The sequence below is a fragment of the Scatophagus argus genome, chromosome 21 (genome assembly GCF_020382885.2).
Source record: "Scatophagus argus isolate fScaArg1 chromosome 21, fScaArg1.pri, whole genome shotgun sequence".
In the NCBI taxonomy this organism is placed as follows: Eukaryota; Metazoa; Chordata; class Actinopteri; family Scatophagidae; genus Scatophagus; species Scatophagus argus.
In genome coordinates, this window is record NC_058513.1 from 19,726,343 (window position 1) to 19,739,671 (window position 13,329).

The window sequence follows — 13,329 nt, forward strand, 5'->3', positions numbered from 1 at the left end:
TCTCTGGCTATAAAAAGGCAATCAGTGTGTGGTGTGTGTGTGTGTGTGTGTGTGTGTGTGTGTGTGGTCAGATGTGTTTGGGCCTGTCGGTCTAATTAACACCAAATACTGGACAGGTTGTCTGCTAATTAGTATCCGCGGCTGGTTTGAACATGGAGGCAATTAACAGCTATTATGACTCTCTCTCTCTGTCTCTCTCTTTCACACACACACACACACACACACACACACACACACACACACACACACACACAGAGCTGTCAGACTTTCACTCTGTCCTGTCATGTTTGGTTTAATTTAACATGAAGAACATTTCTATAACACATCACAAACAACACATGAACGTTTACTCCCATACGCAGTACTACTGTACACTGTGTACTACTACTACGATAGTTCAAGTTTTAGTTGTTAATTATGTAACAATAATAGTGTATACATTATATAGACAAAGGTATCCAGACACCCCTCTTCATGGGGCTGTTCCTCAGGGTTTGGGCCCCTGACTTCCAGTGAAGGGAAACCTTAATGCTTCAGCACACCAAGACATTTTGGACAATGCTATGCTTCCAACTTTGAGACTGTGAGCCAGGCCTTTTGGTCCAACATCAGTGTGTGACCTCACAAATGCTCTACTGCATGAATGGGCACAAATTCCCACAGAAACACTCCAACATGTTGTGGAAAGCCTTCACAGAAGAGTGGAAGCTGTTAGAGCTGCAAAGCTGTCTGTGTGTTTGGAATGAGACGTCATTAAAGTCCCTGTTGGTGTAACAATGTAGTTACGTTGTTAGTTATGTTGTAAGTTTAAAGTGACATATTTTTTGTCATTGGAGGGAACTCACTCCAACGAAATTTGTTCTCTGCATTTAACCCACCCAAGTGACGTGCACACACACACAGCAAACCCGGGGCAGTGGGCGACAGCGTGCAGCGCCCGGGGAGCAGTGGGGGTTAGGTACCTTGCTCAAGGGTACCTCAGCCATGGACACCGGGACGGGGAATCGAGCCAGCGATCCACCGGTTACGGGTCCGACACCCTAACCGCTGATCCACGACTGCCCAAGTTTGTTTATCATTAGATTTCATACTCTGTACTTTGTGGAGAGCGCTGTTAAGCTTTGCAGACCCACACAGTCCTGAGGTCCAGCAGGGAGACAGAGACTGTCTGTGGTCCTGTACTTGTAGGTGGTTGTGCCACGTGATGCAGGTTGTGATGGATCACGTCTAAAACATGTGGAGGTCATGAGCAGGACATGCAATGATGACATTACAAGTCAGGAGGAGAACACAGTACAAACACAAAGAATATTTAAAGAGATCATATAAAGGACGCGATGAGAGCACACAGAGAACATGCTAAGAACACGGAGAGCAGCATGTCGAGGACAATCTGCCGTCTGACAGCTTCTCTGGTCTCCAATTACAGCAGAGGTCAAAGAGCGAGACGCAAGGATTCATCACGTTAATCAAGACGTGGTTATCGCTGTGTGTGTGTGTGTTTGGCTGCTCCTCACACCTTCAGATGAGGTCTAAGCTCCAGACTAGAATCAGGTTTAGGTTTTGGTGCAGGGAGGTTCCTGATGATTCCTCACTGGCTTCCTACCACATGATTTTCACCTGTAAAGTCTGTGATTTTTTATTTGATGTCAAATCACATCCAGTCCAACTTGGACTCCTGGAGTAGCCTGGTGGTTTGTGAACAAAGGTGTGAGTGACGAATGATTGTTGGTGATTTGTTTTTGCTCAGAATTAACACAATAAAATAAAGACGTGGACTTTAGCAGATTTGATAAAGTCAACAGCTGCCTTAAAGAAAAGATGAACCTGAACACATCGCCGAGAGGGTGGAAATGACTCGGATCAGATTAACAGGCAGCGGTGCCAACAGCATATAAATCTCTCTCTCTCTCTCTCTCTCTCTCTCACACACACACACACACACACACACTCACTCTATGGCAGTACATTACTGTCAGTATAATTCCTCCTCACACTGCGACTACATTTTCTACTTCATAGAGCATATTAACTCCAGCACAGTGTGTGTCACTGTGTGTGTGTGTGTGTGAGTTTGGTCAGTGTGTGTGTTCAGTTTTAGTGTGTGTGTGTTTGACTTCCATTCTTCCTGGAGATAAATTTGCGATGCGCCCTAATTTCCTGCTCGTAAATATGAGCAGCAATATATATATATATATATATATATATCTATAGAGAGAGAGAGAGAGAGAGAGAGAGTGTGTGTGTGTGTGTGTGTGTGTGTGTGTGTGTGTCGGGTCTTCCCTGCTTATCATGTAACAAATTGAAAGCTTAATCTGTCCCGCGTGTAGATTTACGACCTCGATCGTTCGCTCTCTCACCACTCAGAGGAGAAAACAGACGCAAGGAGGAAACAAGGGAGGAGAGGAGGAAACAAGGGAGGAGAGGAGGAGACAAGGGAGGAGAGGAGGAGACAAGGGAGGAGAGGAGGAGACAAGGTGGATAAAAACCAAGAGAGGAGAGAAGGAGGAGAAGTGAAAGGAGGTGAAGTGGAGAGGGTAGATAAGTTGAGTCTGTGTGCCTGAAGATAAGGTGATGATCAGCTGAGACTGCTGATGCAGGGTGGTTACCACGGCGATAGGACCGTGTGTGTGCGTGTTTGTGTGTGCATGTGTGTGTGTGTGTGTGTGTGCGTTTGTGTGTGTTTGTGTGTGTGTGTGTGTGAGAGCAGCTGATCAGAGGTCAGAGGTGACGCTCACACACTGAGGTTATCGTCAGGTGAATATCAGATTGCAGCTTCCTCAGTCCTGAAGACAGGAAACATTCAGTGAAACGCTTTGGTGTAGAAGCTTCCGTCCATAAGAAATAAGAACTCCTGTATTGATGAGAGATTGATTTGATTGGAGGATTTCTTTGAACATGCTGATCTACAAAAGGTTGATTTGTTTACAGACCATCTGTTCAGTGTGTGTATGTGTGTGTGTGTGTGTGTGTTTCAGTGTCAGCACTTTGTCCTTCTGTAGGCTCATTAGAGACGAGCAGCAAGGAATGCTGGGTAATCAATACTGCAGAGACCCTCAGGAGACCAAAAACATGGCCTGAGAGCGAGTTGTGTCTTTTTTGTCCTTCTGTGTTTACACACACACGTCTGAGATGCTGCGTGTCTTCAGAAGGACCAATCAAATGAGGCCGTGCTGTGAGCCACACGTGCAGGTCACATGACCATAAACAACAGACAGAAACGGCTGTAGTGTCTGTCCTTTGTCTCTGCCAGGGGAGGAGGACATGCTTCCACCTGTCTGTCCTCTGTCCTCTGTGAGACACCAGCAGACAGCAGCTGACAAATGGTGTCTGTGCTGTTCGTGTGTGCAGGTTCTTCCTCAAGTTCTTCCTGAAGTGCAACCAGAACTGTCTGAAAAACGCTGGGAACCCACGAGACATGAGGAGGTTCCAGGTAACACACGCACACATGCATGCACACACGCAAACATGCACACGCAAACATGCACACACACACACACACACACATGCATGCACACACACACACGCACGCATGCACACAAACACACATACACACACGCACGCATGCACACAAACACACACACATGCACACACGCACACACAAAAGATGGATTCATTTCCCCAAAGGGCAGGACGTGGCTTCGGAGGACCCTCTGTACCCACAATGCATTGCAGCGGGGCGGCCCGAGGCTTATTGCTTTGCAGATATAATATGAGAGGTCATCAGGGAACCGCCTGTCTGTGTGTCTGTGTGTCTCACTCTCCTACTGAACTGTTTTGTTGTTTCTTTAATAAATCAGATTTGTAGTCAGCTGACAGCAAAACGTCTACATGCAAATCAACACTTTAACCTGCATGAAGGAAAAAACAGAGAATAATGAATCAATAAACGACTCATATTCTGTTCAGTTTGATCACTGAACACATTCCTTAATGACCAAATAAACCCACAGACGAAATAAATCAACCTTCAGCTGGAAGTTCGATTCAAATGCAGAAGGAATCACAGAGCGCACAAAAAGAAACCGCAGCGACTTCCTGTTTTCTGACAGCCAATGAGCAAAGTGTTAACGACCTGACGATGCTGAGATGCTCACGTTCTTCATCAGCACAAGCTGAACGTTTACAGTCAAACGTGGACCGATTAGCCTGTTAACGTCGAGCGTGTCAATAAAGATTCGTACAGATTACACACCGACACACAGCGCTCGTCTGGTCTCCAGCTCCTTCAGCCAACAGCTTGTCAGTGACAGGCAGTCAGTGATTGATCCTCTGATTACTGATCAGCCACTTTGTCCCATCAAAGTGAAGAAGAGCAGGAGAGGAGGAACGACACAGAAGGATGGAAGAGAGGAGAAGAGAAGGAAGAATCAAAAACAAAATAAAGAACAGAAAGGAAGAAATGAAAGAAAAGCTGAGAGATAGAACATAGGAAAAAGAAAGATAAAACAAGGAAAAATAAGCTCAAATGAAAGAATGAATGTTAGATTAGAAATGGAATAATGAGAGAAAACACATAAAAGTTCAGAATGAGAGGAGAAATGAGGAATAAATGAAGAATAAAGACGTGAGGTTGACAGCCAATGTTAGCATGTTAGCATTAGCTAATCATCACGTCATCAGCTCTGCGGGTGTTCAAACCAAAGAGTTGGGCTCATTAACATGTTGACCTGATGGTGGCGCTAGATGAACAGTCAGAGGATCACCAGAGTGACTGCAGTTCATCCTGAGGGGAACATGAACCACATTCTGGACCACAGTGAGGGACAGACTAATGGACATTAACATCCACAGAGACGCTCTGCTGCTGCCGAGGCTAAAGAGGAGGAGACGTGTTGTTAGAGGAAATTCTCCTCCTCGCCTAACACACACACACACACACGCACGCACACACACACGCACCCTTTCTCTCCACACTGCACTGGGCGATCGAGCTGACAGGATGTTCAGTCCAGTTAAAGCAGGGGAGGAGGAGGAGGAGGAAGACTGGGGTGAGTGAGCCACAGAGACAGAGATTGGAATCAGATCACCGAGATGGTGAACTCAGGTGAAGGCTCCACACTTGCAGTTGTCGTGGTGACAGCAGGTGAAGGATGTGCTGGTTAGTTACTGCGGTGCCAGAGAGGATGCGACCTTCTGCTCCATCGCTGTGGATCAAGTGCAACAACTCCGCTACGGCAACCAGCCCAAGATGATGAATGGCCACAGCTGAATGGCTGTCAGAGTCCAGATGGTGGTGACATCACACAGGGGCGGAGCAACAAATGTTCACGCTAGGATTTTATAAATATGTGAGGAATCATCAGTTTTCATCTCGTCGTGTCAAAGGGTGAAATCGGCTCATTATAATATTCCTGATTTATTTCACGTTCACAGAAATGTAATTGATTTATTTTTTCATTAGTTGTTTTGATGTTTTGTAGGGCAAACAATATATGAAAATGTACTCACCAAACTGACGGGAAATGATCCTGATCACTTTGTCCGTCTTCTGGCCTTTTCTTCCATTTGCATAAAAGAAAAAGTAAATCTTACATTCGTCATATTGCTGTGAACTTTACAGGAAACATGTTTCTGTTGAGGACCTTTTGTCTCACACAGTCCAGTTGCGGGGAAACGCTCCATCATCCTGTTGAAAATAGTTTGGTTCTGTCTCGTTAGCATAAGTTAAACTGAGGTCATGAGCACACGCGTCTTTTCTCTGTTTGTCATGAACAAAGTTGTCTGCTTCTGCAGGTGGTGGTGTCTACGACAGTGAACGTGGATGGCCACGTTCTCGCCGTCTCCGACAACATGTTCGTCCACAACAACTCCAAACATGGCCGCCGAGCCCGGAGACTGGACCCGTCTGAAGGTACGCAGGTTTGCTGTGTGAGCCAATCAGCAGCAGTTCTAATCTCCACTAAATTCTAAATGCTGTGATACAAATCCCAAACTCACAAAGGGGACCCAGTGTAGAACCCTGAGGAACTCCATGTTTTACCAGCAGAAAAATAATGAAAGACAACAGAAAAGCTTTACGAATCCTGTGCTGATCACAGTTGCTTCAGTGAAGTGATTTCAGTCTGAAGTGTAGCTGCTGGAAAGTCTTAAAGCACGTAAACCAGAGAACATGAACAGCCAGCGAGAGATGCAGAGAAGGAAGTGTAATTTGGTCTTTGAAGAGAAGTCATCCCAGTGGCTTGTGGGTAGGAAGACCAGACGCCTCACTGTCCCCAGAGAGGACAGTGTGAGTGTGTGTGTGTGTGACTCTTTGTGGGCCGTTCAACCTCTTTAATTGCCCTCCTAATTAAAGACGGTAACCATGGAAACCACCCCTCCCCATCAGAGCACAGCGGAGTCCCGAGGGTTTGAACCCTCTCACTTCACTGTTTCTGTGCAGCAGCACTCTGCTCTGCTTTTCACCGGCTTTAGTCTGCGTAAAGTCGAGTCAAGTGGATTTTACAGAGCACCAAACCACAACCAAAGTTTTCTGGTCTTCTCCATAGAGCAGGTCGAGACGCAGGGAGTCACAGAGACGCCCAGCAACAACAAGAGCAACAATAAATATGACTAATCTGAGAACAAAGGCTCCAGGGAAGAAGCCAAGTCAGTAACATGAATGTGGACGCAGAGGAGAGAGAAGACACACACTTTTAACAGGAAGGGAAAACCATCCTGCTGATAGTCGGCTGGGTGAAGGAGGAGAAGAAGAGGGTTAGGGTTAGACAGGTTGTCCTTAGACAGGACAGAGAGAGAGAGAGAGAGAGAGAGGGAGAGCAACATGCAATAAACATCATACTCTGGACTCACCTGTCCTGGCTCAGTGTTGGAGACGTTTCTGGTTTGTCAGTTCACACAGAATCAGAGTTGATGTCTGGTCTGAGACAACAGCTTGTAAAAGAAGATAATAGAGGACAGGTGCTGTAATGTCGTCTAAAGTCTTCAGTGATGAGATTAGCTGCTCACACACTCACTCACACACACATATACACACACGCAAACACACACTCACACACACACACACACACACACACACTCACTCACACACACACTCACACACACTCACACACACACACACACATGCTTTCATTTCACTTTATAATTAATCTGCAGCCGCGCTTGAAAGAAGAGAGAGAAAGTAGTCATTACCGGCCGAGTGTGTGTGTGTGTGTGTGTGTATGAGTGTGTGTGTGTGTGTGTGTGTGTACGAGTGTGTGTGTGTGTGTGTGTGTGAACTGAGCTAAAGCGGATAAAAGCCACGACCCAATTAAATCACATTTGGAGTGTGTGTGTGTGTGTGTGTGTGACCTTCAGTTGCGCTACGGTAGCATTGAAAAGTGGTTCCCATCCTGTGGTTCAGGACCCCTGACAGGCCGCGAGGTGGAGGAGTGCAGTCAGGTGAGTCAGAAACACTCTGGGTGTCTCTGCTTTCACTCTCTGGATCATCTCAGGTGAACTTTAAGAGCTCACCTGAAGTCATTCAGAAGAAACAAGATGACAGAATCAGCTGATCAGGACTCAAACATACAGGACAGAGGACACACAGGACAGAGGACACACAGGACACACAGGACACACAGGACACACAGGACACACAGGACAGAGGACACACAGGACACACAGGACAGAGGACACACAGGACACACAGGACACACAGGACAGAGGACACACAGGACACACAGGACACACAGAACATACAGGACACACAGGACAGAGGACACACAGGACAGACAGAGGACACACAGGACACACAGGACAGAGGACACACAGTACACACAGGACATATAGGACATACACAGTACACAGGATACACACGAGTACTGTGTGTATGTTGAAGTACTTCAAGCAGCTCATGCAATTCAATGAGGACACACGACCGTTTCCTGCTAACGACATCAGAGTGTAAAGTACTGAAGTTCGGTACGTGACCAAATGGGGGCAGTACAGCAGGAAGTGAACTTAAAGTCACAACCTCATGTCTCTGTCCCTGTCTCTCTGTCTGTCTCCTTCCCTGTGTCTGCGTCTCTCGTCCAGCAGCCACTCCCTGTATTAAAGCCATCAGTCCCAGTGAGGGCTGGACGACGGGGGGAGCGACTGTCATCCTGATTGGAGACAACTTCTTCGATGGGCTGCAGGTCGTCTTCGGCACCATGCTGGTGTGGAGTGAGGTAACACACCTGATTGATTATCAGTAATCAACAGCAACACTGGGGTCTACTTTGACCTGACTCTCTGTCTATGCAGTGGTCCAGCTGTCCACTGTGTCCACACTAAAGACAACCTCTACTACCGAGACCTGTCTGTCTCCCTCTCTGTCTGTTTCCAGCTGATCACCCCCCATGCCATCCGGGTCCAGACACCTCCCCGTCACATCCCCGGGGTCGTAGAGGTCACGCTGTCCTACAAGTCCAAACAATTCTGCAAAGGAGCACCTGGACGTTTTGTTTACACAGGTAACACACTCTCGTTGGTCAGAAAGTCATTTTGATTGGCCGAGTGGAGTCTACCTGACAGCATCGCAGTGTGTGGGTGCTGACTGCTGTTGTGTTCAGGTCGAACACCCAGAGTGGAAACAATCATCAAGCAAAATCATCACCACCACAAAATCCTCATTAAAAGTGTGTCCTCCTCCATTGTTTACCTTTTTCTGTCCCTTCATTATGTCTGTTCTGCGTCCGTGAAGACTCTCAGCCAACCAGCTCACGTTTTTCTGCGTATTTCTCCGAAAGTAACTGAGCTGTTTGAGGTTCTCGAAGAGGTTTTACAAAAGCAGCCCAGTTGTCCTCGGACAGACCTTTAGAGGTGCATCTGCAGGAGTTCTCACAGATGAAATTAGCCCCCTGATTAGCTGCTGCAGCTAACAGGCTAATAGTCAGCAGTCTTTTCCCCTCCGTTGGACACGGAGCGTCCGTCTGCAGCGTCTCGGTGTGTGTTCAGACCTGCTGCTGCCACAGTCCGACCTGACGGCTGTCATCAATAACACGAGGGCTCTTATTGAAACCATCTTTCTCCATTTGTGGCTCCATCTCGAGGACATTTCTCCCCTCCTGTCTGTCTCCCTCCTGTCTTTGTCCCTCCTGTCTTTTCCTCTCTCGTTCTTTATTTGTCTTCTCTCCTGTCCTGGAGCCAATCAGTGGAGGTGTTTCATTTCACACTGCTGTTGGAGTAATTACACACATTTAAATCCCATTAACCCTCAAACCCAGACTGTGGCCTTCGTGTTAATGACCTCTGAGCCACACACACACGCACGTGCACACACGCAGACATACACACACACATACACACACACACACACACACGCACATACGCACGCACACACACACACAGTCAGGCCTAAACCTGCCCAGCACACGTGTTCAGCATGTATGTTGTGGTGGTGGTTTGACCAGGTGTGAACCTGAACCTTTAAGGATAAAATCAAAGACACACTGAAGATCAGTTTAAGTTTGATTCATGAGGAATTTTAACAAGAGAAAAGACAGACACACAACAGTCAGCAATACAAGGTCACACACACACACACACACACACACACACACACACACACAGAGCAGGCTGTGGATAACACAGACATCTGAAGAGCTAACACACTCTTATAACTGCTTCTTGTTACGCCCTGTGAGCCTTCAAGGACTGAACACACACACACACACACACACACACACACACACACACACACACACACACATACTGTTTGTGATGTATAGGAGAGTCAGTCTAAAGCTTGTTAAACGCAGCTCAACCAAGACGGGATTATGATTCATGCACTTCACACACACACACACACACTCTCTCTCTCTCTCTGTGCTCTGCTGCATTCACTGACGCTCTGATTTATCGCCTCCCAGCCAGTTTAAAGTGTAAATGATGTGAGAGGAGAAATGTGTCAGATTCCAAGTGACCAATCAGACCTCAGAGCTGCCAATCAGGAGCCAATCAAACTGCCCCTGATTGGTGTTATACACATTCATGTGCATTAGTCAGAACCACATCAGTGGCCTGCAGGGTCTCATGTAGGACCCCCTGGTGTTTAAAGCAGGCTGAGGATCACGTCAGACTGTGACGCTCACTGACGATGATGTCATAACAGCTGATCTATACATCTTTGCTCCTCAGCGCTGAATGAACCCACCATAGACTACGGCTTTCAGAGGTTACAGAAGGTCATTCCTCGTCACCCTGGAGACCCCGAGAGACTGCCCAAGGTACCACACACACACACACACACACACACTCAGACAAACAATCGTTCTATACAAACAGACGAATCTGATTGTTGTTGGTGTTTTTTCCATCAGTCTGTGTTCTGGTTGGCTGCTCAGAGTTGTGATAATCATCAGCTGCATCTACTGATTCTACTGTGTTACTGAGTGTGTGTGTGGCTCTCAGTCTTCAACGCAAACACACAAAATGTGTATCTTTACCAAACACACAGTGTGTACTGAACCTCTTTCTGGATTTGATCCTGAACCTGCTGTTGGATCTGGATCTGATGTCTGCATGTCTAAACAGATCTTGGATCTGTTTAGACATGCAGTGCATCTGAGTTTACACCAAAGTGCTGAAGACCCTTCAAGAGAGACTCAGAGAAAGCAGCCTGGACCTGGATCTAGACCTACACCTACACCTAGACCCAGACCCAGACCAGGTTCTGGACTTGGATCTAGAGACCTAAACTGCTGTTAAATGATCTTCTTTTGACGTCCCTGCGTCTGTTCAGTGAACACCAACAGACGTGGACTCGCGGCGGGAGGATTTATGTTTTCTGTGTGCAGCAGCTGTGATGTGAACTGACATGCTGTTAGCTCCATAATGAAAACCACATCCCACCGCGTCTTCAATAATTCATCTGTAATGGTTTTATTCAATTACCCTCGCTGCCTTGTGCTCGGCGTGCAGCAAAGCGACCTCAGAAACTCTAATAGCTGGAAGTAATCGTGAACTCCAGCAGACATCTGAAGCGGGTTTATTGATCCATGTGTTCACGAGTGTGCTGAGATTCTGGGTTCACGCATGTAAACATCACACAATCTGTCCAACACACAGCACAGTCGGCCCTGGACCAAGCTCACAAAGACCAGTGGATTCGTGTCAGTGGATTCGTGAGACTGGATCCAGAGTCACCACAGTGACAACAGAGATGAGGGTGAACTGATGTTTGTTCAAGTGTTCATTTTTCTGAGCAGTTTGGTTTCCATTAGTTATTTGATGCCATAAAAAAGGGCTGAAATGAGTGACAGCTGACAGCTGAGCGCTGCTCCTGATTGGCTCAGGTGGGTGTGTGGGTGGGAACTCAATACCGCAGCTCCACCTCCCGATCACCACTGCACAGACTCTGGCTCCAAATGATGTCAGCCCAACAAGATCGCAGCACCTGTATCAGTGTTGGCTTCACTTAGTACGTTGGGAGGAAGTGGACGTGCGTCGGCCATCTTTGTCCGAGTCGGCGGTTTGGACGTGTTGGCTTCCTGCCTTGTGGAGAGACGTCAGTGTGACTTCTCAGGCAGCAACACACTCTGTTTAAAAGGCAGTTTTAGGTGTTCAGCTTGTTTCTATGTAAATGAACTGACACGACATTTATCACTGTTAGCTAACACACACAATACACACACTCACACTCTCTCTCTCTCTCTCACACACACACACACACACAGGTTTACCTTTTATTCAATCATCTCCTGTATGTGTTGAATTTAATGCTCTTTCCTTTTCGCGCGCGTGTGTGTGTGTGTGTTTAAAGCCTATTCGCAAACAGGGGGGTTGAAACAGTCAAATCAGGTAATCAGTGAGTGCAGCCATGTGGCAAGAAAGGAGATTGACACACACATTCACACACTCACACACACACAAACACACACGATTATCAGTCTTGCTCTTATCAGATTTATAAACAGAAATAACTCCTGTGTTTGTACCATTTTGGTGGTCACATGGTGTGCGGGGCAGGAAGTCGTTTCCTGTCTGAACGGCCGTCTGTAATACTAAACTGCTTCAAAAGACACAGACGGGGACAAGGAGAGAGACAAGAAGACGTGCAGCAGAGGACTGACGACTTGTGACCAGTGAATCAGTCTGAATCCGTTTTGAATGACGAGCTCACATGACCAGCGCTGCAGACCGAATGCGGCCAAACACTCAGGCAACAACACACTGATGGCTTGGAGGTCAGGGGTTCTGTCAGTCTGAGAGGCAGTCATCTGCAGAACCTGTGAACCGGTCCAGCTGAGCTCTGGTCCCAACTGGGAGGCTGTTGCTGGTCACCAGACCAGTTGCTGGTTTCTCATCCAGCTGTAATGACTCATGATGTCGTGTTTATGAAGCTTCATTTCCTGCTGTTGAGGCTTACAGGCTGAATGTGAGGGATCAGCGTGAGTGTGTGCGTGTGTGTGTGTGTGTCTGGGCTTAAAAGAATAATTGGTTTCCTCCTCAGTGCTGACATCCCAACCTCCGACTCTATCGCCGCGGTAACCTTGTTAATGTCTGTGTGTGGGAGAGAGAGGAGCTTGTCATCTCACTGCCTAACAATGAAACACTTGTAGTAATAAGGCTTCATTTGTCACTATAAACACAGTGTGAGTGTGTGTGTGAGTGTGTGTGTGTGTGTGTGAGTGAGTGTGTGAGTGTGTGTGTGTGTGTGTGTGTGTGTGAGTGAGTGTGTGTGAGAATAAATCTGCTCTCATGCTGAGACACTTGAACGTTGCTCTGCATAAACGAGAGGATTAAAGACAATCGGAGGCTGAACACGACTTCACAGAAATGACTTCCTCTCAGAGTGAGTGTGTGTGAGCGTGTGTGTGTGTGTGTGTGAGTGTGTGTGACTGTGTGTGTTTGTATGTGTGTGTGTATGCATCACTGAGTTCAATAAAAATAAAAGAAATGGAGATGAAATGCTCCATAAATGGAAGGAAAGGAGGTTAGGAAAGGAAACAACGGGCAGATGAGTGAAGAGAACACAGAAAAGACAAAAGGGAAGGAATGAAACTGAAAGCAAAAGAGAAAGAAGAGTGAAGGAAATGAACGGAAAGATTGAGGGGAAGGAGAAGAAAGAGACAGGAGGAAGAAAGGAAGAAGTGATGGACGGGCAAAAGGACTGCAGGTGGATGCAGTGATGGGCGGAGGAGAAGACGAGTGCGGCGTGATGGAGGACTGAGGGGGCGGGGTTAATTGAAAAGCCTCCTGAAGAAGTTTGAAATGAAAAGCAGCAGATTAACTGAGAGTGTGTTTAATTAAGATAAAGACTCAATGAAGCATTGTTCTGTTGTGCTGCCTGATTAGACACACACTCCGACACACACACACACACTCTCACACTCCGACACACACACACTCACGCTCTGACACACA

At 47.0% G+C, this 13,329-nt stretch overlaps 1 protein-coding gene across 4 annotated transcripts in view; it reads left to right on the forward strand.

The window, feature by feature from the left end:
- The window catches only part of LOC124053062 (transcription factor COE3-like), a 34,005-nt gene that overhangs the window by 14,344 nt on the left and 6,332 nt on the right, over nt 1-13,329 (forward strand). For 2 of the 4 annotated variants that reach the window (XM_046378023.1, XM_046378025.1), the window contains exons 7-11: nt 3,352-3,433; nt 5,737-5,854; nt 8,017-8,150; nt 8,309-8,435; nt 10,102-10,190. In XM_046378023.1, coding sequence (XP_046233979.1) covers nt 3,352-3,433; nt 5,737-5,854; nt 8,017-8,150; nt 8,309-8,435; nt 10,102-10,190 — 550 coding nt within the window. The remainder of the gene's footprint in view (nt 1-3,351; nt 3,434-5,736; nt 5,855-8,016; nt 8,151-8,308; nt 8,436-10,101; nt 10,191-13,329) is intronic. The other 2 variants (XM_046378024.1, XM_046378026.1) reach the window with 1 other exon arrangement.